The sequence below is a fragment of the Pavona decussata genome, unplaced genomic scaffold (assembly GCF_977016875.1).
Source record: "Pavona decussata unplaced genomic scaffold, jaPavDecu1.1 SCAFFOLD_207, whole genome shotgun sequence".
Classification (NCBI taxonomy): Eukaryota; Metazoa; Cnidaria; class Anthozoa; order Scleractinia; family Agariciidae; genus Pavona; species Pavona decussata.
The window spans coordinates 330,825-354,404 of NW_028145612.1; the positions used below are offsets into that span (position 1 = coordinate 330,825).

General features: G+C 36.1%; 1 protein-coding gene across 1 annotated transcript in view; it reads left to right on the plus strand.

Moving 5' to 3' along the window:
• Window positions 1-22: 22 nt before the first annotated feature.
• LOC146460721 (voltage-dependent calcium channel subunit alpha-2/delta-3-like) overlaps window positions 23-23,580 on the plus strand; it is a 38,439-nt gene continuing 14,881 nt past the window's right edge. Inside the window, exons 1-23 of the mRNA XM_085087853.1 lie at window positions 23-661; window positions 739-831; window positions 964-1,069; window positions 5,527-5,595; window positions 5,914-6,043; window positions 7,092-7,223; window positions 7,617-7,674; window positions 8,230-8,280; window positions 8,726-8,828; window positions 9,635-9,730; window positions 13,150-13,200; window positions 13,339-13,425; window positions 14,106-14,234; window positions 14,924-15,005; window positions 16,121-16,170; window positions 16,392-16,484; window positions 17,140-17,187; window positions 17,689-17,769; window positions 19,019-19,093; window positions 19,883-19,933; window positions 21,155-21,214; window positions 22,087-22,158; window positions 22,262-22,326. Of these exons, the coding sequence (XP_084943979.1) occupies window positions 576-661; window positions 739-831; window positions 964-1,069; window positions 5,527-5,595; window positions 5,914-6,043; window positions 7,092-7,223; window positions 7,617-7,674; window positions 8,230-8,280; window positions 8,726-8,828; window positions 9,635-9,730; window positions 13,150-13,200; window positions 13,339-13,425; window positions 14,106-14,234; window positions 14,924-15,005; window positions 16,121-16,170; window positions 16,392-16,484; window positions 17,140-17,187; window positions 17,689-17,769; window positions 19,019-19,093; window positions 19,883-19,933; window positions 21,155-21,214; window positions 22,087-22,158; window positions 22,262-22,326 (1,868 nt within the window). The 5' untranslated portion in view covers window positions 23-575. The remainder of the gene's footprint in view (window positions 662-738; window positions 832-963; window positions 1,070-5,526; window positions 5,596-5,913; window positions 6,044-7,091; window positions 7,224-7,616; window positions 7,675-8,229; window positions 8,281-8,725; window positions 8,829-9,634; window positions 9,731-13,149; window positions 13,201-13,338; window positions 13,426-14,105; window positions 14,235-14,923; window positions 15,006-16,120; window positions 16,171-16,391; window positions 16,485-17,139; window positions 17,188-17,688; window positions 17,770-19,018; window positions 19,094-19,882; window positions 19,934-21,154; window positions 21,215-22,086; window positions 22,159-22,261; window positions 22,327-23,580) is intronic.

The following is a 23,580-nucleotide window of genomic DNA, read 5'->3' on the forward strand; positions in this document are numbered from 1 at the left end:
CCTCAGAGTAGGGGAATGCAAACAGTTTAAGTCATTTTTATCATAAATAAAAAGACCGAGTTTCTGGAAAACCTTTCATCATGGATGGGAAGTATTCACAGGTATTTTGCGTTCGCTTCTAACGACGGTGACAAGACTGATGATTGCGTGTGTTTGATTGCTAAGTTTGCAGCTGATCGGCCGTAAACAACAGAAATAATGCTTTCATTTTAGCCGATCTCTTTTACGTGTGGAAAGAAAGATATTTAAAGGCAATTATTCTCCCTTTTACAACACATTTTATATGTGCCGTCAGGTTACATGGCAACCTTAAAAGGTGGCATTTGGAAAGTCAAGGAACTTCTTCAAATGCTAATTTCGCTTTTCACTTTCTAAACCAATAGCGTTTTGCTTTGCACCTGTCATGTGAAAAAATATTCTTTAAAAATGAATGACTTTATCTCCTTATTTGTCTCTGGGAGGCAATTATGGCTGACAGAAAAGCCCGAAAACTATGTTAATAAGTCGCACGGCTCGAGCCAAGCGGATTTTGAAGTTCAAGTTTGGATAAATAGAGTCGGTGGCTTTTTTTGAAGATGGCGGTCAATTTAACACGGCTTCTCGTTCTTTTCAGTGTCTTTTGTTGGTTAGCAGGAACAGCTGGAACAGTTGCCATCGACGAGTAAGTTACGGCTTAAAAGCGTGAGAATTTTCGGGCGACGCAAAGATGTGAGAGGATTTTCTTTTTCATTTTTGCAGCGTTAAAACATGGGCGAGTAATGTTGGAGGTAACCTGACGGATTTTTTTAACAATGCGACCGGTTTCGAGAAGCTTCAAGAGGTAAGCTTTCCGTTATTTGCTTTCCTTAGCGTTGCTCACGCTTTTATATATCTTCTGTATACTGTTAATAGCGGAAACAATGCTGGTAACTTTACTTCACCCGCTATTTTTTTCTATTTTAATTTCTGGTTTCAGGCGTACAGACAGACGCCTCAGCTATCGGTCAGGAAAAGAAATGGAACAGCCATTGTGAATGATATGAAAATTCACCTTCAGGATGTTTTGCAGAAGAAAATCAAGTCAATCAAGGTTTGTTTCCGTCGTCTGAGTGTGGCATAAATGATTGTGAGTAAATATTCGCCGAGTAAAATGTATTATTTTTATACTCTAAACTGTAATATTCTGGTGTTATAGGCGCACCTTAAACCAGCCAGCTGGTTTGCCCATACTCGCGAACATTTGTTTTGTTTTGCCGTGTTAAATTAAAAGATGCAGGCAGCCAAGCCAGAATTTTTGACTTACATACATTTGTGTATGAAGAAGAAGATGAAACGTTTTCTCAACTTGAATACTTGATCTAAGTGAGCCAACATAATAAAAAGGACATAACCAAAATTTACGTAAAATGTTAAAGCAGAAGACATTTTATTCTTGTTGAGAATTCGAACTATGCGTTTGCTTCCATCTCAAACCTCTTTAAATTTTTATGAGATTTTATGAACCGCTTCCATTTGCGACTGACTTTTCAGCCAAACTGAAACGAGAATAGCGACAAATTTCGACCTCAAAATTTTACGATACACGTACATCACATTTAGCTGGCTTCATTTTTCGCACGACAAAATCGACCGATTCTAGTACGATGTATGGCAAATATTATTGTCATCCTTTTTTTCTTCAAACGATTTGCAAATGTAAACAAAATATACAAAGTGAAAATTACGAGTTTATTGTTGGCGTTAGGTGAAGCAAAAGACTCTATTTTATTCTCTGGTTAAAACGTAAAAATTTTGCCACCTTTATTAAATGGGTTTTCCGACGTTATTCAGCAAAAATTGTGAAGTTGTATTTATGCCAAAAATATATTGTATATTATATGAAGAGAAAAAATGCTAAGAAAGCAACATTGAAGCTTTTTGAAAATGTACTACTTCGTTTTATTTTATAATTTTTGGAATTTGCGTGCTAAATAATAACCCCTAGCAGTCAATTGAAAGGATGTTCACACAAAAATCTTCTAACATTGATTTTTTTTTTTCATAAAAATTTTACTGGAGTTAGGTAGTGAGTTCCTTGTGTTAGAAATGCAAAAACATATGGGGAGATACTGACTTTGTTTTGGAGGTATGATTTCTGAAAGACCATCCTTAGTTTTGATAAATTGATCTTCTTTACTCAGCCGCCACTCGCCCCTGTGTCTGTTTATAGTCTAACAATAATGTAAACAAATCCCCAGAATGAAACTTTATATTTCTATATACCAAATCTTATATGACTAGGTTGATTGAAACAAATTTATTCAACTGGTGACATCTGTTAATAAAAATAAATGTAATCTTTAATGCAACAGCTACCACTTGGTGAGATTTTTTTAAGTATGCATGTGGGCTTGTGTAAGACGTAGCTTGGCATTGCGTCATGAATTACATGCTTCTGTGATTAACGTTAACAGTCAGTGGAAACATTTCCTTCACTTTACAGTCAGAAATATACTATTTCAGTGTTCAAATAATTCATGACCAGCTTCAGGAGTCAGTGTTTTTCTCTCATTAGGGTACAATGTATTATGTTTTGCTATATACCAAAATTGAACAAGTGCTTTCCATTAATAGCACTTATTATGTGGTGATTTTTTTCTATGCTCTTGGAGCTCATTGTACATCAGTTCATCTTTATCCGAATTACTGTCCATGTATGTTAGCAAGTGACTAATTCCAATTAATATACCTTGTTCTGAACACAATGCATACATAATCTTATACATTGCTTACTGGCCTGAGCCATACCTGGAAACCAGCAAAACAATGTAAAAAAATTACAGGAAATGAATGACACAAATTTTTTTTTACAGAGCATGCACAGTTAGGGCTGGGTCACATGTACAATGTAAATGTTAAAGGGAGTGTATGCATGAACTAGCACTGATATTGCCGTTGCAGACACAAGTCAAGGAATGGAAAATTTTCCATTTTCTTTCAGTAATCGGATCTTGCTCATGTCTGCAAAATTTACCGTATCAGACAACTATTCCAAATACTTTTGGAGTTATTGTTCCTTTTACTTGGGCGCTTTTAAATTAACATGCTTTGCATACATTTCTATGTGACTCGATCAGTCTCACTGATGTCTAAATCACCTTCATAATGATCATTGTCTTTGAAATTCTTGGCTTTTCCTTTTTCTTAACCAACCAACGTGCATAATGTATGTTTTCACAAGACAGAGAGAGAGGGTGGGGGACAGACTTGGGACTGGGAATGGGAAACAAAACAGTCTAAAGAGAGCCACCTCAATTGTGTAGATTGTAGAGCAGTGCATGGTATCATCAAATAGTAAGCAGTTTGTTACCGTAAATGTAGCAGCACTAGCCAATACAAGCACTAGCACACGTGCAATACTTTTCAAAGGAGACCTCATCTATTGTCAGTTGCTTACAATAAAATGAGTTTATACGTGACACACTTATTATGTCCAGAAATGCATGCAATGGCAAATTTGGCATTTTTGTTGAAATCTTGCCACACAATTTGACAATCCTGGCGGATTTGGAAACTGTGATGAATGTGGTGAAATTTTGTCAAATATATTTACCAAACTTGTGCGAATTAGCTCAATACACAGAAAGTGGCCTTGTCAATGGATTTGACATTTTTGACAAATTTGGCAAAATTTTGTCAAATTGCTAAACGACTGCAGTTTAGCTAAACACAATGTTGGAAGCCAGCCATGTTGATGGATTTGAAGATTTTGGCAAATGTGACAAAATTATTTAGCTAAACACATGGAAGCCAGCCATGTCAGTTGACCGATGAGTTTGGCAATTTTGGTGAATGTGACAAATTTAGCAAAATTTTGTCAAATTACCAAATGAATGCCATTTATGGTATAAGAGTAAAGTAAAATGTGAACGAATGTAAAAGAAATATATTGACAATGAGCCTACAATATACCCACTAACAAGTATGACAAAGATAAATTAAGATGTTTCACTTGCATATCCAGCAAGGGCTCTTTCCAAAGGATGTGCATGACATCCTTAACCTTGAAATTTTCTTGAAAGCTTTTGACTCGGATCAGTCAAAGTGATGCTCCCTAATAATAAAAATACCTTGGTTATTGTATAAAACAAAAATGCATTTGACTTAGCTGTGGGTTAGACTGCACGTACTCTGATAACTTACATATAGTAATAGAGGATGTCAAAATGTGCTAAAAACATCAGTCATGCTACTTGAATTACCTTTAGCTTGTAGCCTTAACTTCTTTGTTCTCACCACGTTTTGACGTCATCTATGCATTATCAGAGTACAGACGCATGGCAAAATGGAATTTTTAAAATAATTTATGACCTTGTGTGGTGAAGGATTAGGTTAGGCTCATGTTCGTAATTTGTTCACTCTTATGTCTCAATCCTCTTTTGATGAGGTTTTGTTTTGCTAATAGTCTTGCAAAAGCTTTCTCATGCTTTGTTTTTCACTCTTTTGAGTAATAATATAATTTTTCAATAGTAAAAACTAGATAATTGGATAATTTAATTCTAGGGTTTTGATTGGGTTATCGGCCATGGGATATCAGTCATCATATCATGCGTGAGAAAATAATATTATCATTATACGGTAGTCAACTCTTGCCTTGGAGAAACCTCACTTTTACTGCGTATGGACACGCTTTTATGGACAGCAGCTAAATCCCCGGCAAAAAATAAATTAGTTAGAAGTTTGTCTGAAATAAAGTCCCACAATTATGGACTCTGGCATATTAATGACACTAACTCACGGTCCCAAGGGTGTCTGCAATGAAGAGAGTTGACTGTATTGAGGCCATTAAATCATTTTCTTGTCTTTCTTGCAAAATGAAATCATTAAGATTTAACAACATTTCATGGTTGTTTTAATAATAAAAACATTTATTCAACTCATACTTGTTGGATATCAGACAATAATAGCCAAGTTTGCGCTTATGTTCTTCGTTGGCGATGTTGTGATTTCAATTCTTTTTTTTTTTTTTTTAGTTTTAAATTTTTCAAACCAACTTAATTTTAATTTTTCTTTGTGTAGTATTCATTTATTTACTATAATCTGAGACAAAGAGATATAAAAATCAAAGTTAGCTTGTTTGAACATTTTTAAATCAAAAAATTTTTTTGATCGAGCCAGTAGTCATTAATGGCTATATCTATCATCCTATATCAAATGGGTAAACCAACGATATTGAGAAAATTAATACAGAACTCTTATTTTCCTTATTGTTTTGTGATCTAACTCTTATTGACCTATATGTAATAACTCTGACTCATGTTTGTCCAGTTCTGTATAGTGTTAGTCACTGTTTGTCGTAGGAAGTAGGTCATACAAGTTATTGCTTATAAATACTTGTTTTCCATTTTGAACAGCAACAAGCTTAATACACGAGGCTTGTCAAACAAACAAATTACAAACAAAAAATTTCAAAACAAGGCAATACCAAAGAATGAGTTTTCTGTAAGTTATAGAAAAAATTAAATAATTATTAACTATATCATTCAACTCTAATTTTTCTCTGGTTAGAAACTTGCTGAAAAGACTGCAGGCTTAAGAAAAAATTATTCATATGAATCTCCTCTTAAACCTGAAGAGGTAAGTCAGTCTGTGCTTTTATCCAGTCTTATTGTTACTTAGACCCTTATGTGACTTCATGCTTCTAATAACTATTATTTTTATTGTAGTTGAAGGAACGTAAATTAAAGTCAACTCATTAACTCAGAGATCATCAACATGGAAATATGAATTAATTATATTTACTTCTCCTTGTCTTGGGTATAACCAGAAAGAAAGGAATTGAAAATAGAAACAACTCTTCTGAAAACTTTTTATTCATGTAACTAGAACCAAACTTAAGCCATAAGGTTATTTTTCAGTCAACACTCAATAAGTATAAATCTTGTTTTGTTACAGGTGAAGTATTTCAACAGCAAGGATATCGAGGCCTTACCTGATCTTCGGATTGATCCTACATTTTCACCATCAATTAAAATAAATAAAAATAGCAGTGTTGTGCATATACCAACTGATGTGTACAGTGGAGGTAAGGCTTTGGCAGGGCTCAAGCCTAACAGTGGCCAACTAGCCACAGACTAGAAAAACTTCAGTTTCGGCTAGTAAGTTTCGCTCTTTTGCTAGCCATTTTGGTTATATAGTAATTACTAACAAAGTACTGTACAGCGCGGTCAAGCAAAAATGAAAAAAAAAAAATGGGTTGGATCGAGAGAAGAGAAACTAATAAAACAAAGACTGTTAACAGATTTCATAGGCTTCCCTGCAGTGTTATTAAAGCAATAAGCTGAAACAGCCAGAAAAGGAAACAAATGATTCACTTTTCTGTCGAGTTTCTTGTTATGAATTCAAAGTGACAAATGGCAGCATCTGCTTCTTGCCACATGTGAATGAAAAGTTAAGTTTTGTCTAGTAAAATCAGACTTGTTACATGTACTAGCCTGCACTGGGCTAGTGAGCTTTAAAGTTAGTCTTGAGTCCTGTCAGGAAACATTTAACAAAAGACTGTTTTTAGCCCTTAGAGCTAGTACCAATTTAGAAAAGAAATCTTAAAATGAATTTTCATGCACAAAAGTGATATTTAATATGACAGTAACCTTAAATGGCCATTTGAATTCCTTATCAATTAAAATATAATGATCAACACAATAAAAGAAAATCTAAAATTCAAATTGGGAAAGACTAATGGTTATTCTCTTTTATTAGTTTAAACATTTATTAAGATCCAAAAAAGTTACTGCTTCGTAATTAATTTTATCCCTAAATTCCTTTATGGCTAGTCACTTCTAAAGTTCAGTTAACAGTCAGTGCTTCTCCTTTGCCACTGTGATGTGATATTCTCTAACTTGATGTATGATAAAGGAACTGATTAGGTTGGCTTCACTACCCAAAGTTGTAGTTCTTACAAGTTTTGGATGGTCTACAATCATGAACATGTTTGTAGGAATTTTTTTTGCAGCCAGTTTAAGTGTATAAATATATTCTTTCAAATATTTTGAAATATTTTATGTCTGTATAAGTGAGATTTGTAACTTTGTCAGCCCAGTTCTCAGGCTAACCCATTTGCACTTGTCTCACAGGAATAAAGATCCTGAATACCATCAAGTGGACAGATGGAATGGATCAATATTTCAAGGAAAATGACGGGGAAGATCCAACACTGTTGTGGCAATATTTTGGAAGTTCTGATGGAGTTTACCGGGTGTATCCAGGTAAAATTACTGGGCAGTCAATTTACTTAATAATATATTTAACTAATTTGATCATTTTGTGTTGTGAAAAGTCAAAGATTTAGTGTAAAATTGAGCACTTAAGGACAGACAGACAGACACCTGTATTTAGTTATAAAGCTCAGGGTAGTCCCTTCAGGAGCTTAAAAGCACCTGCTATCAATAGGAGCCCTGAAAGCTAAATACTATGCAACTGTTCAACTATTTCAGTTGAACAGTCTACCAGTTGTAGATCCCTAAGCAATGAGACTTTACTTGACTTGCCGAGGGTAAACTCGGCAATTAGTGCGTCTTCCTTTAAATTTGCAGCAGCTAAGGACTGGAACAGTCTCCCCAAGGATCTGATAGAACGTATGCATTTTTTCATTTTCAAAGGTTTCAAGTGGCCAGACGAAAGTGAGAATGATGTGTTTGATAGTCGACGACGTGGCTGGTACGAAAATGCTGCAACATGTAGTAGTAGACAACACATTTTTTTAACAATTGCTTCCAAGGTATTGGTATGAAAACATGGCAGCAGTGACACTTTCTCTTTGAGAATGTTTTCAATTTATGATGCTAAAGGAATATTTCAGAAGACTTGTTATCAAGAAGTTTAATTTCTTAGTGCTTTTTAATTAATGGAGACATCCATTCAAATTTGTGCATGGAGGCAGACAAGTAGAAATACTTTGTGGTCACTGGATGTAATTCAGTCAAGGAATATGATTTATCTGCAGCACAGTTTTTTTCACTGTTCTTTTGCAGCTGATTTAAATTATTTACAAATTCTTTCATACATGTCCCATTCATTTTTAACGTAACTTGTTTCAGGTCTAATTCTTAGTTATTGTGATTGGAATTTTTATTTGCTGTATGTTGAACTCTGCATTGTGATTTTATGATCAACTTACAAAGTACCTAAAACTGTTCCAGAATTTTTGTTTTAAATAAGGCCTACATGTATATAACTTTAAATCAACTCAGAGTCTGTGTGCTTCTTTACTAGGTATATTCAAGGGTCAAGTTCACCCAAGGATATAGTACTACTACTTGACTTGTAAGTGCATCATTGTATACTTTTAGAAGCTATAAAGATATAAAATAATTTCCAGTTTTTGAATTAAGTAAATCAAGTAATTGGATGGTTAACTTTGGGGAGCAGGTATGGTGCAGTAGTGAGACCACTTGTCCAACGTGGCCCAGGTTGAATTCCTGGACTCAGCATTTTATGTGAAGTTGATCGTGAGGTTGTTGTTGGTTCTTGTCCTTGCTCTGAGAGGTTTTTCTCCAGGTAATGCGGTTTAATTTCCCCTGTCCTCAAAAACCAACATTTCTAAGTTCCAATTTGATTGCTCACTCAGGCTGGAGCATTAGCATTTATTGCTAGAGTCCTAACTAGCCTCACAAGCCCAAGGGCAAATGATGGGATTTTTTTTCTACCATTAACATATTAGTTTGTAATAGATTCTATGGCTCATATTTCAACTATCTATTCAACTTAGGAGTGGTAGCATGGCTGGTCAAAAACTGTCCATTGTTAAACTTGCTGCCATGTCCTTACTTGAAACGCTGCAGGAAAATGATTTTGTTAATATTGTTATAGTGGTGAGTAACCTCAAAATGAAATTAATCACTATAAAAGTTCAATCTATCCTTGAATGAAATTTAATATAACTATTATAATAAATATTTTAAATTAATCTCTGCTGAATGCAAGCATGTCCTCCTATGACAGTTCAATTGCCATGCTGTCAACTGAGTCAGAGTGTGGTGTCTTGTTCTTCTTTGTTGAAAATTAAAAATAATCTCCCAAGGGATTGGATTTTTTAAACTAAGGGCTATGAAAAGTTGTAGTGTGTGATTCCATTCAATTTTTAAGTTAGAACTTTCCAATTAAAATAATTGATACTAAATTAAATAAAATTAATATTGAAGTCTACTAATTAATTACATACTGTATAAACTGACTTAATGTTCTGAAGATTGAACCAAGCTCTTTGAAAGCACATTGCTGGTACCTGTAAACATTGATCAGTAGTGATTGTACAAATTATGCAAAAAATTTTAAATCCTGCACTATTTAAATATAATTTCCTCAAAGATTTCATTTAATCTTAAAATATAGTATTAATATTTTGCTGCAGAGATCAGCAGATACATGTAAACAAATTACTGTCAGTAAATTGATGATTTGGCCTTGGAATGTCCAGTCCCAGAAAAAAATCCATACCTCCCCTGGGCAAGGAAGGTCACTGGAAATTCCTAGGGGGAATGGGGTCTTACAAGTCAAAATTGTAGAAGGAAACTATGAGGCTAAACTGGAATTTCCTAGGTCATAGCTCATAGCTCATACCAAACCCATTAGCGTTTACTTGCAATTTGAAACTAACAATTTCTGTTTTCATTTTAAGTATAAGAATGACGATAAGAGTGATAACAATGAAGTCCAGCCCTATATGGTGTGCCAAGTCCAAAAGGGTGGCTCTGTTGAGAAGTCCATACAAAAGGTACCACACACAGTTTATCATCATCCAAGTCAATTTATTTATTTATTTATTTATTTCATTTACACAACTTCCACCCTCACAAATTAAGTAGACAGTAAAATTAAAACTAGGAAGGCGAGGGACTGCACAACAGAGCTATGCTTTATATTAAGTACACCTGTTACAATGGGGAGTGAACACAATGTTCAACCTGTCCTTCCCCTTCAGCCAGTCCAGGGTTGCCTAGACCTGATAACCTGGACCACGTTCTTCTCTCAGTGTATATAAAGCAGGCCTGACCAGTCCCTGAGTCCCTTTGATGCAATTTAGCCTATGTGAGTATTTTTGTTGGCACTAATCTGGTCCTCTTAAGCCTGATATTAGCCTGATAGCCTTAAGTATTTTGCCAGCCTTACTGTAGCCTGTGTAGTTCAGGGTTAAATTTAAGTTTTAGAATGTGAAGCAGCAAACCGTTTTTAGAGTCTGTTTCTTTTAAAAGGTCACTGGCGATAGTTTAGTCTAGAAATGTGTTATTATGAGATTACTCCAAATAAAATGATATTTAGATGTAAAACCTTTACAAGAACATGAAAATGTCACGGTGGTGCACTACTTTGTGCTTTCAACTATTTGACTGGCTTTTCGATAAGAGGAACAATTCTCCAAGTTTAATATCCTGCCTTCAAGTTACACTGAGGGGACAACCTCTTGCTCCCTGTTCAAAATCTTATTATGTAGCAAAACCCCTGTTACAGTAACTGTACACTTAATTCTTTCATTGAATTGAATCTGATGTTTTACTCCACCTCCAAATAATTGTGGTAGTGACAATTGTCCATATTGTCCATACTTTGCTTAAGTTACATGATGTACAGGTGTATATACTCAGACTTGTTATTTCTTGTGCTTTATATACCGTTAGCACATTAATTTGCCTAGCTGTAACAGTTTTTGCTAATATAAGGTAATGCCTCTAGTTGCTAATTTGTCACATCACTTACACTTTTTTTTACACTTTTATTATTCTCAACAAATATATCACTTAGCAGCAGGGCAAAAAAATTTTTTTTTATTCCACTTGTCCATTGGACGAGTAACGTTCAGATTCTGGTTGTCCGAAAGTTAAATTCACTAGTCCGAAATAGTTATTTTAATTTAAAAGTGAATAACAAAATGTCATAAAAAACGTAGAAATTGTATAATCTGTTTTGTACCAAATCTCGAGTATTTATTATAGGGTTAAATGTAATTTAACTTAGTTAACGACTTGGAGCAAGTTTGCTCCTTGGTGGCGTGGCGTAGCGAGGCGTTAGCGTTTATTGGTGTATAATTTGAGCACGGGTGGCACATTAGTGTTTGGGCGTTTGTTATTACATTACTGTTTGGGCCTGGTTCAGGTCTGCAGGCAGTTGCGTGGCCAGTGGTATTCTCTTGCAGTTTAGGCGTGCTCCTTTGCACGTGCTCGGAAATTTACTCTACTCAGCGTTTTTCGTGGCGGACTGGCTAGTTTATCGCGTTTTGTTGGGTTTTCTTTCCCTCCCTTCCCTCCCAGTAGTGATACCTATTTATTGTTTGGGATTGGTGTTGGGGGTTGGTTAGGGTTAGGGTTAGTTCGTTGTCTTATGTACTTATTGTTTTTCCACTGAGCTTTTAGTCTCAGTGTGACGGGTGCTAGGGTTGGGGCTGGGTTGCGGGCGGGGCTCCTGGCTGGGTTGTGGGTAGGGCAGGCTTATGGGGTGTTCTACCTACCTGGGTTTGGGTTGGCGGTACCAGCCCCTGGCTCCTGGGCACCCAACCTCCATTTGCGACATAGGCGTTAATTAACAGTTATTTCCATTTATGTTGTTCTTTGCACTTTTCAATACAACACCATTTCATACAGACACATCGGGGCTCACTCACGTTCTTTATACACAACTTGAGAAAATGCAGGACATCTATGAGGCATTAAAACTGCAATCTAAGATGTCTCCTTTGACTCCTCGTCGATTTTACGGCTTATTCGCTGTAGCGGCGCCTGCTCTGGTTTTTCTTCGCTTTTAGCTCGTTGAAAACAAAAGTAATGAGAATGGCTCTTCTCGTGACTCACAAGAGAATCACGGCGAAAATCAGTGGTGGACGATCCATTGATGCCAAGATAAAGCCAGCTCGCTTTATCGGCTACTGTTGGATACCTGCGGCACACAATGCAGAACATTTCATTCTTCTCCGCGTCAATTTTAACCCAGGGAAATTCTTTTTTCCATGTTGGTTGGAATTTTCGAATTCGACTTTCTTCATATTTTTTCACAGGTTTCAATAAATAATCACAAAACTTGCCTCAACGGTAATCGCATCGTTCACCTTGTCTCAAACGAGGTCGTCATTTCCATACATGTTATGTGGATCCCAGTCTTCATCGAAACAACAGAACCAGATATTCTCGGAAAACAGAAGCGAAAACGGGAAAGTTGCCGTGAAAAGAAACCAAACTTCGCGAAACTCAGGCTAGTTTACAATGTCCAAAATGCTTGGGAACTCAGACCTCAGTAGAAAAGAACATCTTTTTTTAGGCAAACTCTACTCGTCCCGTAGGACAAATGCTTTTGGAAATCCAGTCGTCCGTGATACAAGAGTACTCGTCTCAGACGGGCAGATGAGCGGAAGTTTTTTGCCCTGAGCAGTCTTAACAGTCAAAGAAACTAAGAATTTATTTTACTAAAGAAATAAAAAACGCGCCAAGTGCATTGTTGAGTTATATAAGCACGCGGGAATTTTTAAGAACACGAGAGAAGTGCAGCCTCTCTGCACTTCTCGAGTGTTCTTAAAAATTCTCAAGTGCTCATATAACTCAACAATGCACGAGGAACAAGTTTTTTTATTTCTTTTATAAAATATAAACAATCGCAACTCCTCAGACAAGTGCGAAATTTAATGATTCAACATCAAGTTTCTCCTTACGCGAGATAACGCGTAATTTAATAGCGCGCGCTCTTGCCGATCACGACAGGGCACGCGACAGCGCGCGCAATCAAGTAAAAAGTCAAACTGTTTTAGTTTTTCGTCTCGTCGTAAGCAAGTTCAAGAAGTTAACTACAAGTCAAGGTTAAGTTTTAAGGTGTTGAGAGACACGTTCAAGTTAATTAAAAGTCTGGAAACATCAGTACAAGAGACTGTTCTTTGCGAATCACTGGAGTGACAGCGCATTCTGTCTCTGAATTTCTCAGATTTTTCACAGGCAAAAAATCTGACGTGTGCTCCGTGCATATGTACAATTATAATGCACGCACCATACGTATGCTTCGTGCTTTGTGGAATTATACAGAACTCAGTTTGACCAATCACAGTGCTTGCTTGACCCTGGCTATTTTATAAAGTCAGATATTTAACCCAGTAAATCTATGGACTAGGCTATAAACATCATAATTTTGAATTTGTTTTGTGTTATTTTAAATTTATAGGTAGCAGGTTGTTCAGAAAAACTCTTGCAAGCTACTCAACAGAACAAAAAGGTTTGTGCCAATTCAGTTGATAAAACTAAATGTTCAATCTCAGGCAGCTCTTGGTAATTCTATGGGATTTACTGTAACAGTTATTATTTACCTAAATTAATTCTTTTAACTGTGATATATCTTTTTAATTCTATCCAGTATTTAAAGAGTTTTGTTCCAAATATCAAAGCTCATGGGATTGCTGCAGTCAGTAACGGATTTAAAAAAGCTATTGAAGTTCTGAGGGTAATTACTTTTAATAACTTAAATTTAAGTACTTAGTTATTAAGTTAGTACTTATAAATTAAGCAATTGAGCTGAACAAGTGGCAATTGTCATATTTGCTGGCACTTTAATCTAGTCAGATGAAATTTTTCTTTACTAAATTTTCATTGTAAGGAATTCAAATACAGCTCATTCCTTAAGTGTGAAGTAGAAATTTAGATATGTTTCAGTGTCATGACACAGTTACTAATTATTAATTTACTCTTGGTGAAAATGTCTCGGCTCAGGGGAATTAAGGCATATTTAATGGCTGAAATTTCATACTAACATCATATTGAATAGCCTTAACAAAACAAACTAAAAAGTAAATTGCCTTTTGTATATAAAATTATGCCTTATGCACACAAAGTATACTAACTTCACTCAATCCTTCCTATTAAATAAATACATGTTATATAGAATTCTTCAGTTATAGGCACACAAGTCTAAATGCATGTAATTTGTGAGTTCTTGGCCTTTGAGCAGTTTTTTTATTTATATATAGTCCAACTTGGAGAATAGCATGCATGCACGCCACTGCATGAGGCTATGCCTTTTTATTCTGAGAACTTTTTGTTTAAGTGCTTGGGTTCAAGAAATAAGAACTATGTAACAAGCTTGTCCGTTAAATATATATAATTTAACATTTTTTCATTCCTTAGAACAGGCCACATATTGCATCCCATTCATCAAATTGCACACAAGCAATCATTCTATTTACAGATGGAATAGAGGATAACCAGGCAAAAGAGACCTCTGATATCCTAAAGGAACATAATGATGACAAAAAGGTTTGTGTTTTTGGACATTTAAGCTTTACGTAATTCAACTAAATTAAATTTATGGATGTTCTTTGATTTGAAGCTATAGTAAAGGCAGTTCTTACTTGTTTAGAATTCTCACTTCAGGAAATCTTAGTATTTAGTAATAAATAAATTTACAAATGGCGAAGTACTCAATTTAAGAATCTGGTTCATCATCAACCTTAAGTGCCATACACCACTTTGCCAAATACAACATTACAAATTATCTTACTTATTTGAAGTCTTAGGGTTTAACCAGCATCTTTCTTTACTTACCTCAGGAAGAAATTAAAATGCTAAATTAAACACTGCTAGGCATGGATGATTGCCAGTGGGGTACTCCTGCCTCTTGCCAACAAAGGGGGGGGGGGGGGGGATGCAGGGAAGAGAGATGAACCCCTGTGAGTCAGGGGGAGGAGACAGCTGGCGTTTCAGACTACATTGAGAGTGGTAATTCAGTGGGGTCAGACAACTGACAATGTTATCTGCTCCCTTCACTTACCAATAATTGGTTATTGTGTAGCATAGCAAACTAATGCCTTAAAGTTAAGTAAGTAATGGACAGAGTGTTTAGTGTAAGAATAATTATATTAGATCAAAATTATTTAAATATCTCAAACACTATGGGTATTTTTTGAGGATTAGCTTATTAATAAGTTCTTGTGTACTTCCTGAAGATCCGTGTGTTCACCTATCTTGTTGGAAGAGAAAAGAGTACCACTGACAAGCCATTGAAAGAAATATCCAGTGAATACAAAGGTACGGCTGAATACTACAATTTATTGACAATTTATTTATCAACTATTGTAATAACAATTATAAATAATAACTGAATAATGTGCAAAATATGTGCATCCCAAGTAAATTATTGTAAAAGGGAGGGTTTATTCTACAGTGTGGCTTATGGGATTACCACATAAAGATACAATTATATTTTATTGGCGCATAAACTTTGAACCAGTATAGATACATCAAAAGTGGCACACATTTACTTGTAAATATTTCAATATTTAGAAGTTTTGCACTTTGTTGTATTGTTGCTTTACATTCTTGTCGTCCACTTTTGCATTTCCATTATACTTATTATATGTCATTAATATCCACACTTTCATAATAAGTATTCTTTAATAAGTTCTACGCATTGCTTTCTTTTTACGTTTGATAATGGTCTTGGAATAAGAACCGAAATATTATGTTTATATCTTGCTGTTTTCTCTTCTTGCCTACATACTTATATTTTAAGTTAGTAAGATGTTTTTTGAGTTGTTTTCCTGTTGTACTTCTATAATGTTCCCTTGACAATTTTTATTATTTATTATTTTTAAAGACAGTAAGCTTTGTTGTCACTCTACTGCAATTTCTTTGGCAAAAGTTTTTTTTAATAGTGTTAAATATTCAATTGAGGCCTTAAGCTACTGGTCGGATTAAACGGTATTAAAAATCCAAGCTTTTGGCAATCAACGGCATCATCAGGGATAGCAGAAATTTACATTTTAATTTACAAAATTTGTGCTTCCATACTTAAGGTGCGGCTTTTCCGCCAGTGTTTTTGTAATTTACTCTATGCATAGAGGATGAAATTAGTATCATTTTGTAGTGAAATGAGGTACCTGTAGAATGTGATGATTGTAATGATCTGTGTTCTGGTAGGCAGTATTTAAATTTGCTTGTAAAGTACTGATGATGATGATAATGATGATGATGATGATGATGATGATGATAGAAGTAGTGGTGATAAGGTACATTTACAGGTGCTGTAAAAGGGAAGACAGCCTTTTTATTTTGTGCCTGAAATACAATTTTGTTCCTTCATGTACTAGCTGTAATTTCAGCAATCATTTTATGTTAACTAATTTGTGCATGTTTTTATTAAGGTTGCTCCTTCAGGATTAAAACCCTGTCTGATGTCAGAGAAAAAGTTCTCGTAAGTATCAGATGCATGCTGTTGTGGGGTATTGAATGCTAGTGTATTTAAGTATGGGATAAGGACTTGTGTCAAACAGAAGTTTGCCAGATAACAGCACTTGATCATTTTCAACTGGAGTTTTAAAAACATGGTTTAATTTATTTTATTATTTTACTGTAGTAACTTGTGTAACTTGATCATCCAGCACGCACCTAATGTGGTTAACCCTCTGTTTTTAGGAATATGTTAAAGTTCTGAGTCGTCCATTAGGTTTTGCCATTGCTGATACTGGTCCTGATCCATCCTGGACACCAATTTACCTTGATCAATTGGTAAGATTCTTTACTTTGTAAGTGATATTTTTCACTGTCTAAGTGTGTGTGGCATTTCTTAGGAAGGAAAGAGCACACATCAACCGAAGAAACATGCAATACTGACTCCTTGTTAGTAGCAATACCTAAGAGCTGTTGTGGCTCAAACTGAACGTGTTCCTAGCACAGTTGAGCTAGATATATTTGTGTGTCTATAGTTGTGTTGCCTCAGTGAAAGAGAAGGATACTAGTTTCCTTTTCGGTTTGAAATACCTGCACAGTCTTGCTAAATGGTCTGAATTAGGTGAAGGTTGAAGGGTGTTGTTGGCCGCACACTGCTACTCTCAATTCAGAGGAAAAACCCTTGGAGTATTTGTGCTGTGTTGCACTAGGGTTAAAACTTTACAACTCAGAGAAACATAACCCCTAGGGTATTTCCTTCATCACCCTTATTGCGTATTAGCTTGATAGCCCCTGGGGTATATTTGCTGGATAACCCCAGCGGTATTCGATTCATGGGGTGGGCATTCAGTGAACTCCCACAATGACTGATCATAAAGACTTATCTGTGATCAGTTATTTGACTAAGATTAAACTTGTTCTAGCTGCAGTTGGTTACCCTACCAACTGTTTTAAATTGTGCAGTTATACATTTCAATTTCATATTGTTTTACAGGGTCTTGGCTTGATGATCACGCTTGTAGCTCCAGTCTTTAATAAAACTGTAAGTTTTGTGTTGTGCCATAAGCCTCGTTTTACGCTTTCCTTAATTAGTTGAGCTACCATTTGATTTTTTCAGTTTCTACCAGGGTCCATTTGATCAAGTTATGTGAGACTTGAGTCAGCTCTGAACTACTTATTTGTAATATTAATATGTTGGTAGCTTCAGAGTGAATACAGTACTGTCCCTAATTAGCGTACCATCTATGGTAAGTTTTTATGGGTCTATAATTTGTACGTGTAGTGGTTATGAATGTGGATTATATTCTATTAATTATTTTTTCTCCATTTGTCATTTGACTAATCTTTCAAACAGTAACTTGAAATCAGAAGTAAAAATTATTTATACAAAATTAATACAAAAACTCAGGTTTTCTAGAGATATATTCATTTTAAGTCCAAATTAGCGGTGTGAAAATCAGCTTCCAAACAACTGGACTAAGAGCATTTAATGTAAAACCTTGTTGTTTTATGTTGACCTGCAGAGATTCTATCCATTTTTTAGGGGACGAAAGGAGAGCTTCTTGGTGTGGTTGGCACAGATGTTGCTTTGCCTCAGTTGGAAGCCTCAATCCCAAGCAGTGAGGTAAAATTCAGACATCAAATATTTCAAGGGTCTCACTTCCTTTTTCCTCCCTCTATCAAACATCCGAGGCTAAGGGGATGACTTTCCAGTATGCCTCATTTATAATTATGAATACTGGCTGCTACGTATTGGGGCTCAATTTATTTTACACTTCCTTGATATCATAGCGTGATAAGACATTCTGTTAAGTAAACATGAGGGGGGGTGATTAGAGCAGTTTTTAGTCGATTGTCGTAAAGCCGAAACCAGAGTTCATAGTATTACTTTGGTTAATCAGAACAGACGCAGAAAAGTAATGAGCTAATCAGAACGGAAAGGAAAAACATGTCACCGGCACCAAACGCGGGAAGACACGTGATAGCAAGTCTCGATTGGCTTTGGTTTGGCTTCTCATTGGTTGAGAAAGTGGCGCGAGATTTTCTAACCAATCACAGCGCGCAGTGGAGCAAAACCAAAGCAAACGAGAATTACTTTGGACCGCTCAATTGAAAACCACTTTGAGACAAAGATGGTGAATGCGGAGACGATTGGTCATGTGGTACAATGAAACAATAAATTATAGAATGAAATGCCGGTTTGCCTGGACACTGGTTGGATGCTGTAACCACTGAAGCAACTAGGAGATGTGCGACCGTGCAGCAAGACCAGTTTTACTTGGCTCACTGTACTTTATCTTGGATATTTCCTGGTTACTTCTTGGAGCAGTAATCACGCTACATTGAGAGTCAAGTTTGGTGGCAGTTAAGAAAAAAAGCCATGATCGATGTGGAGCATGGTCATTAACACCATAAATTTAGTGTATTCTGATCAATTCTTCTAAATAGACGCTTTCTAGAAAGTGGACAAGGGGTTAGTTGTAAAGAAACTGCGGTGCTATGTCGGAACAGATAACTAGTTAGTAACTCAAGGTAATTTGACCACCGTAAAGAGGTTGGGTTGCAAACTTTATAGAAAGGGTCATCCCTGAAGCTGCCGTAGCATGAGCAATTTTTAGCCCTTTTTTGTGAAGACGTCAGACGAGCAAAAACTGCCTGTGTACTGAGCCAGTCTGTCCCGTCCTTTGTGGTGTCTTTTTTTCTGCATTGTTTAGCTGTTGCATTACAGGTTCTCAGGTGGCTACATGTGCACTTTGCACCATATCCTGGTGAACAGACAGGAAGAAATCGCTGCGGTGCATGACCGTATACTTTATTTGTTGTATAAGTTATTTCTTAATGATAATGAGCACGGCTGGTTTTTAATCTTCTAGGTTGGTGTAAATGGATATGGCTTTGCAATCAACAACAATGGCTTTGTTTTGTTTCATCCAGACCTTGATAAGAAGGTAATAATATAGCATTCTTTGTTAAAACTGCACGGCAGTAGTGAAGCCAATTCGTGCTACAACTGAGCCAGCTCGGTATGGTAGTAGCATGGCAATTGAAGCAGGTTTTCTTTTTTTGTTATGCATAAAGCTATTTCAATTAATGCTGTCGGCATTTTAAAACGTATACGGCAAAACCGTCTTGAAGCTTAAATATTTCATAATTCGGCTGTGATTGCGACGGTTGTCAGGGGCGAAGGTTGCGATAAAATACTATAAGACTTTGTTTGCCAGTAGAGGGAGTTCGGTCAATTTATCAATAACTTACCCTTTTAATACCCATATCACCTTGCAGTGTTGTCGCGTAGTTTTTTCGACAGCGTTTATTGAAATAACTCAGTGTTTATGCACTCGATTGAAAAAACCTTGTTCCGTGCGAAGTGTGAATCGCCGGTAAATGATGGGACCTGATGTATTGATGGGGTAATTCAATCAGCTACTCATAGGTGAAGCGCTTCCCAGAAAGTAGTTTGGTCGTATCGTTAATGGCTTATACCGTTTAGCTGAGATTGTTTGAAGGTGAAAAAATACCACATTTTTCACTAGAAATCAACTCAGTAGATTATATCATAAATACATTACATCGTCTCATCATCTTACTCAAGTTCTAATGCAGACTGTATGCACATCATTTACCATTGGCAAATTGCTACTTGCATGTTGAGAATTGTAATTATAGTTTCTTTTAGTGTCGGTGTTGCTGAATCAATGTGTTTCTGTTTATTTTCTTTTTGTTGCGTTTGGTTGAAGTGGGTAACGAAAATTTGCGGGCCAACTAGTGGAGCAAAGTTAAAAAAAGTTGTAAGTGTGACTGGTGGCTGACTTCAGTGCATTTAATGCTGGCGTACTTTAGTATCCATGTGTTAACCAATTCTGCACCAATTCCCCTTTTTGATCGCGTTTTATTTCTATCTAAATTTAAACAAAAAAATCATTTTTTTAACAAGATCATGCTAACAGTATAACGACTTGGCTAACATGTGACCCTCGGATTTCGAATCAAATTGAAAATTTTTAGAAATGTTGTCTTTCAGCAAGGTTAGAGACCTGATTAATGAGTGAAAAAGCTGTCGGAGCATGGATAAGAATCAACAACGAACTCGATTTACATGGTATTGATTATGGGAATTGAACCTGAGCCATGCACACAAAAAGAAACTCCGTGAAACTGTTTTTTTGAAAACAAAAAACGCATGGCAATACCTAAAAGTTCGTATTAGTGTGAAATTTTGCGAACAATATTTACATTTAAGCTGAAACTAAACGTAGACTTGCATCAGTTGTTGATTTTTGTCGCTATATTTTGGCTCCCAAGTAGTCGTTATTTTGATCCAAAACTGAAAAGGACATAAAGCACAACCATTTTACATCCGTTTTTCGTATATTTGAAACTAAAATTTAAATATTCCTCTCATTCTTTCACATGGCACCTTTCTATATTCCCACACATTCCCTTACATTTCAAACCTTTAGACTGTCACACAATTTGTATGAGTCCCGTGTGGATCAATATGAGCTGTGATGTCCTGCATGTGACTGTTTCTGTGATTTGAAAAACACTTTTGAATTTGTCAAAGTTAAAAATATCTCTTAATCCTTTCACTTTCTAAGTGGAAATCCCGAGAGTGAGTTGTACCATGCATCCAAGCAAAAACCATGTTAAACTAGGTATAATAAAAGGGTATGACTTTTACGGAAAGAGGAAAAAACATCGCCCTGCAAACTTGTTGGCTGACATTCGGTAAATTCTTGAGAAAACTATCCCTATCGTATTTACCGAACTCTGGCAAAACATAGGGGGCTTTGTTTTTTCGAGTAAACTGACCGACATAGGCCATGTGTGTCAAACGTGAGAGAAATCTGAAGAAAACAAGAATAATAACTCAGCATACGCGTAACGTCCCTCATGCACATGGCCTTCAGTTACAAAACAAACATTTTAAATGGACTCCGTCGGTTTTTGATATAAGCTTAAGCCTTGACTTCTACAATAAGTAATTTTTGTTTAATTTGCAACTCTAGAAAGACCCACCAAACATAGCATTGGATGAACTGGAATACAATGCGACTGATACTAAGAAGGTATGTTGAAATAAAAAGAAGGTTAGGTAATTTACGATATGGATATTCAATAGCAAGCAAAAATGCTCCATGCAGATCCTCTGTATGTACAGTTTGTTGAATTTAAGCCAAAGTGTTGTGTGAACAAACCTCAGATCAAAGAGAGCATAAATTAGTACAGAGGCATATAATTAGTATTTAAACCCAGGGCACAGGCAGGACGGTAATCTCACATTTCTTCTAACCCAGTCTCTAAATCATTACTTCACTTAAGGACGGTGCCTACTAATACCGAAGTATTTTTGTGCGGTTTATGACCATGCGGGAAAAGCAGATCTCAGCAAGGCCTATTGGAATCCAAAATGAAAATTGGAAGTAACCACGCATTTTTCAGAGATACTTAAGCAATAATATCTCTAAAAGACGCCAAAAGATAAAGCAATGTATGGGATTTTTTCCTAAATTGAAGCTTAATTATCTCTGAAAAATGCGTGGCTACTCCCAATTTTCTTTTGAGATACCAAAAAAAAATATTCCTGTATTAGTAGGTACCATTCATAGGAAACCCGAGTATCTCGCGATGCGCAGAACGTATGCACAGTAACAATAGTAGGCACCGTGGCCATTAACAGTAGACAGTGAAATTATTCCTTGGTGCTTTATAATGTAGTCTTAGGGTGGCTCTTGTTTCTGCCTAATAGTTGGTTTCTCGTTTCGGCTGAATGCCAGTATTAAACTGTATCTGTTAGCTCTGGGCAGTAAACTGTACTTGTGACAGAGAGGTGAAGTGCGTTCAAAACCGCTAATAATTTCTCTTGCATGTTGTGTCATTAAAAGTATTGTTCGGCAGTTGGTCAATATATGGTCAATTATTTTGGTCTATTCTGTTTAAGCTTATGAAAGAGATGATCGACAGGAAGACTGGAAATATGATGTTTCAAAACCGGTTAATTTCTGAGCATAAGGTTGGTTGAATTGTAATTATTGCAACTGGAGTTTTGTTTGTAAATGTATAAATGTTGTTTACCTCACTGTATTGATTAACCTTTCTCCTTTATCTTTCTACAGCACAGGTTAAGTCGGAGTGATGAGTTCCACTATTTCTACAGTCCAGTAGAAAACACGTCTTTCAGGTTAGCAAGCAACTGAATATGTTCCCTGATGATCACTGAAATAATAAATAAATAAATAAATAAATAAATAAATAAATAAATTTTAGTGTCAATGTATTTAGCGCAGAGCACTAATTTGGAACACTTTCCCGATCGAATTAGAATTTAGAAGTTTTGATTTTTGAGGAGAGGGGGAAACCTCTCGGAGCAAGGACGAGAACCAACAACAAACTCAACCCACATATGATGCTGAGTCCGGGAATCGAACCCGGGCGACATTGGTGGGAGGCGAGTGCTCTCACTGAATACATCTTTAGATTTAGCAAAGACTACGTGCACTGATCCCTAGACGACAAAAACTCGAGGGTCACTCAATCAAACTAAAGCTCATTAATAATTCATCACGCGCATACGTTTGGATATCCAATGAGAAGCATTATAAAATGACGGTGGTATGCACATAACTTATCACTGACAAGTACAAATTCAATTGAGTAAGAATCGTTGCTACACAAGCATTTACAATTACTTTCAAATCAACAATTTTAACAAACAAACAAAAACCATGGGAAACCAAACTTAAGTTTCTGCGGTGTCCTGACTTCAAACATCTGTGAAAGTTTTAGGAATGCTGACTGTTGACTTTAAAGGTAAAATGAATAATGGACATTACAAACTTCCGTTAGCAGTTACTGTAGCGACAAGTTTTTCCTGTTATGCTGTTCTCTTTAATCAGCTCGAGCTCTGCTTTAAAATCAAGCAGCATTCATGACCAGCACTTTCATTGCCTTATTGCTTTTTCTCGTCGTTTGAAATCACTTTATAAATGAAGACCTGTTTGCAGCAGCCGCTCTGACGTGACTTGAATGAGGTCTCAAAGTAAATGAGATCTGCTGCCTTGTTTGTCCAGTTCTACATAATGTATACAGGCAGAGAGTTGCGAAAAAAGGATGTTTTCGCCACAAAAAAGAAGTAATATATCATCAACTCGTGCTTCGTGTTTCATCAGAACTTCCAAACACCGAGAAACAATAAAAGCGCTGGACCTGAAACACTCAAGGCACTCGTAGTTGACATGTTATTTCCTTTTTTTGTGGCCACGAAGTTTGATTCAATCTACACAAGTTTTTCATTCTACTGATCTGAACCAGTCGGGATCCTCGAAACGATCATTGCAATTTCATGGCAATAGTACTGGTAGTAAAGACGGTGCATGTTACATTTCGCAACTGTTCCGTATAAATAAACTAGCTCTACCAAAACCTCGCTCGGGAT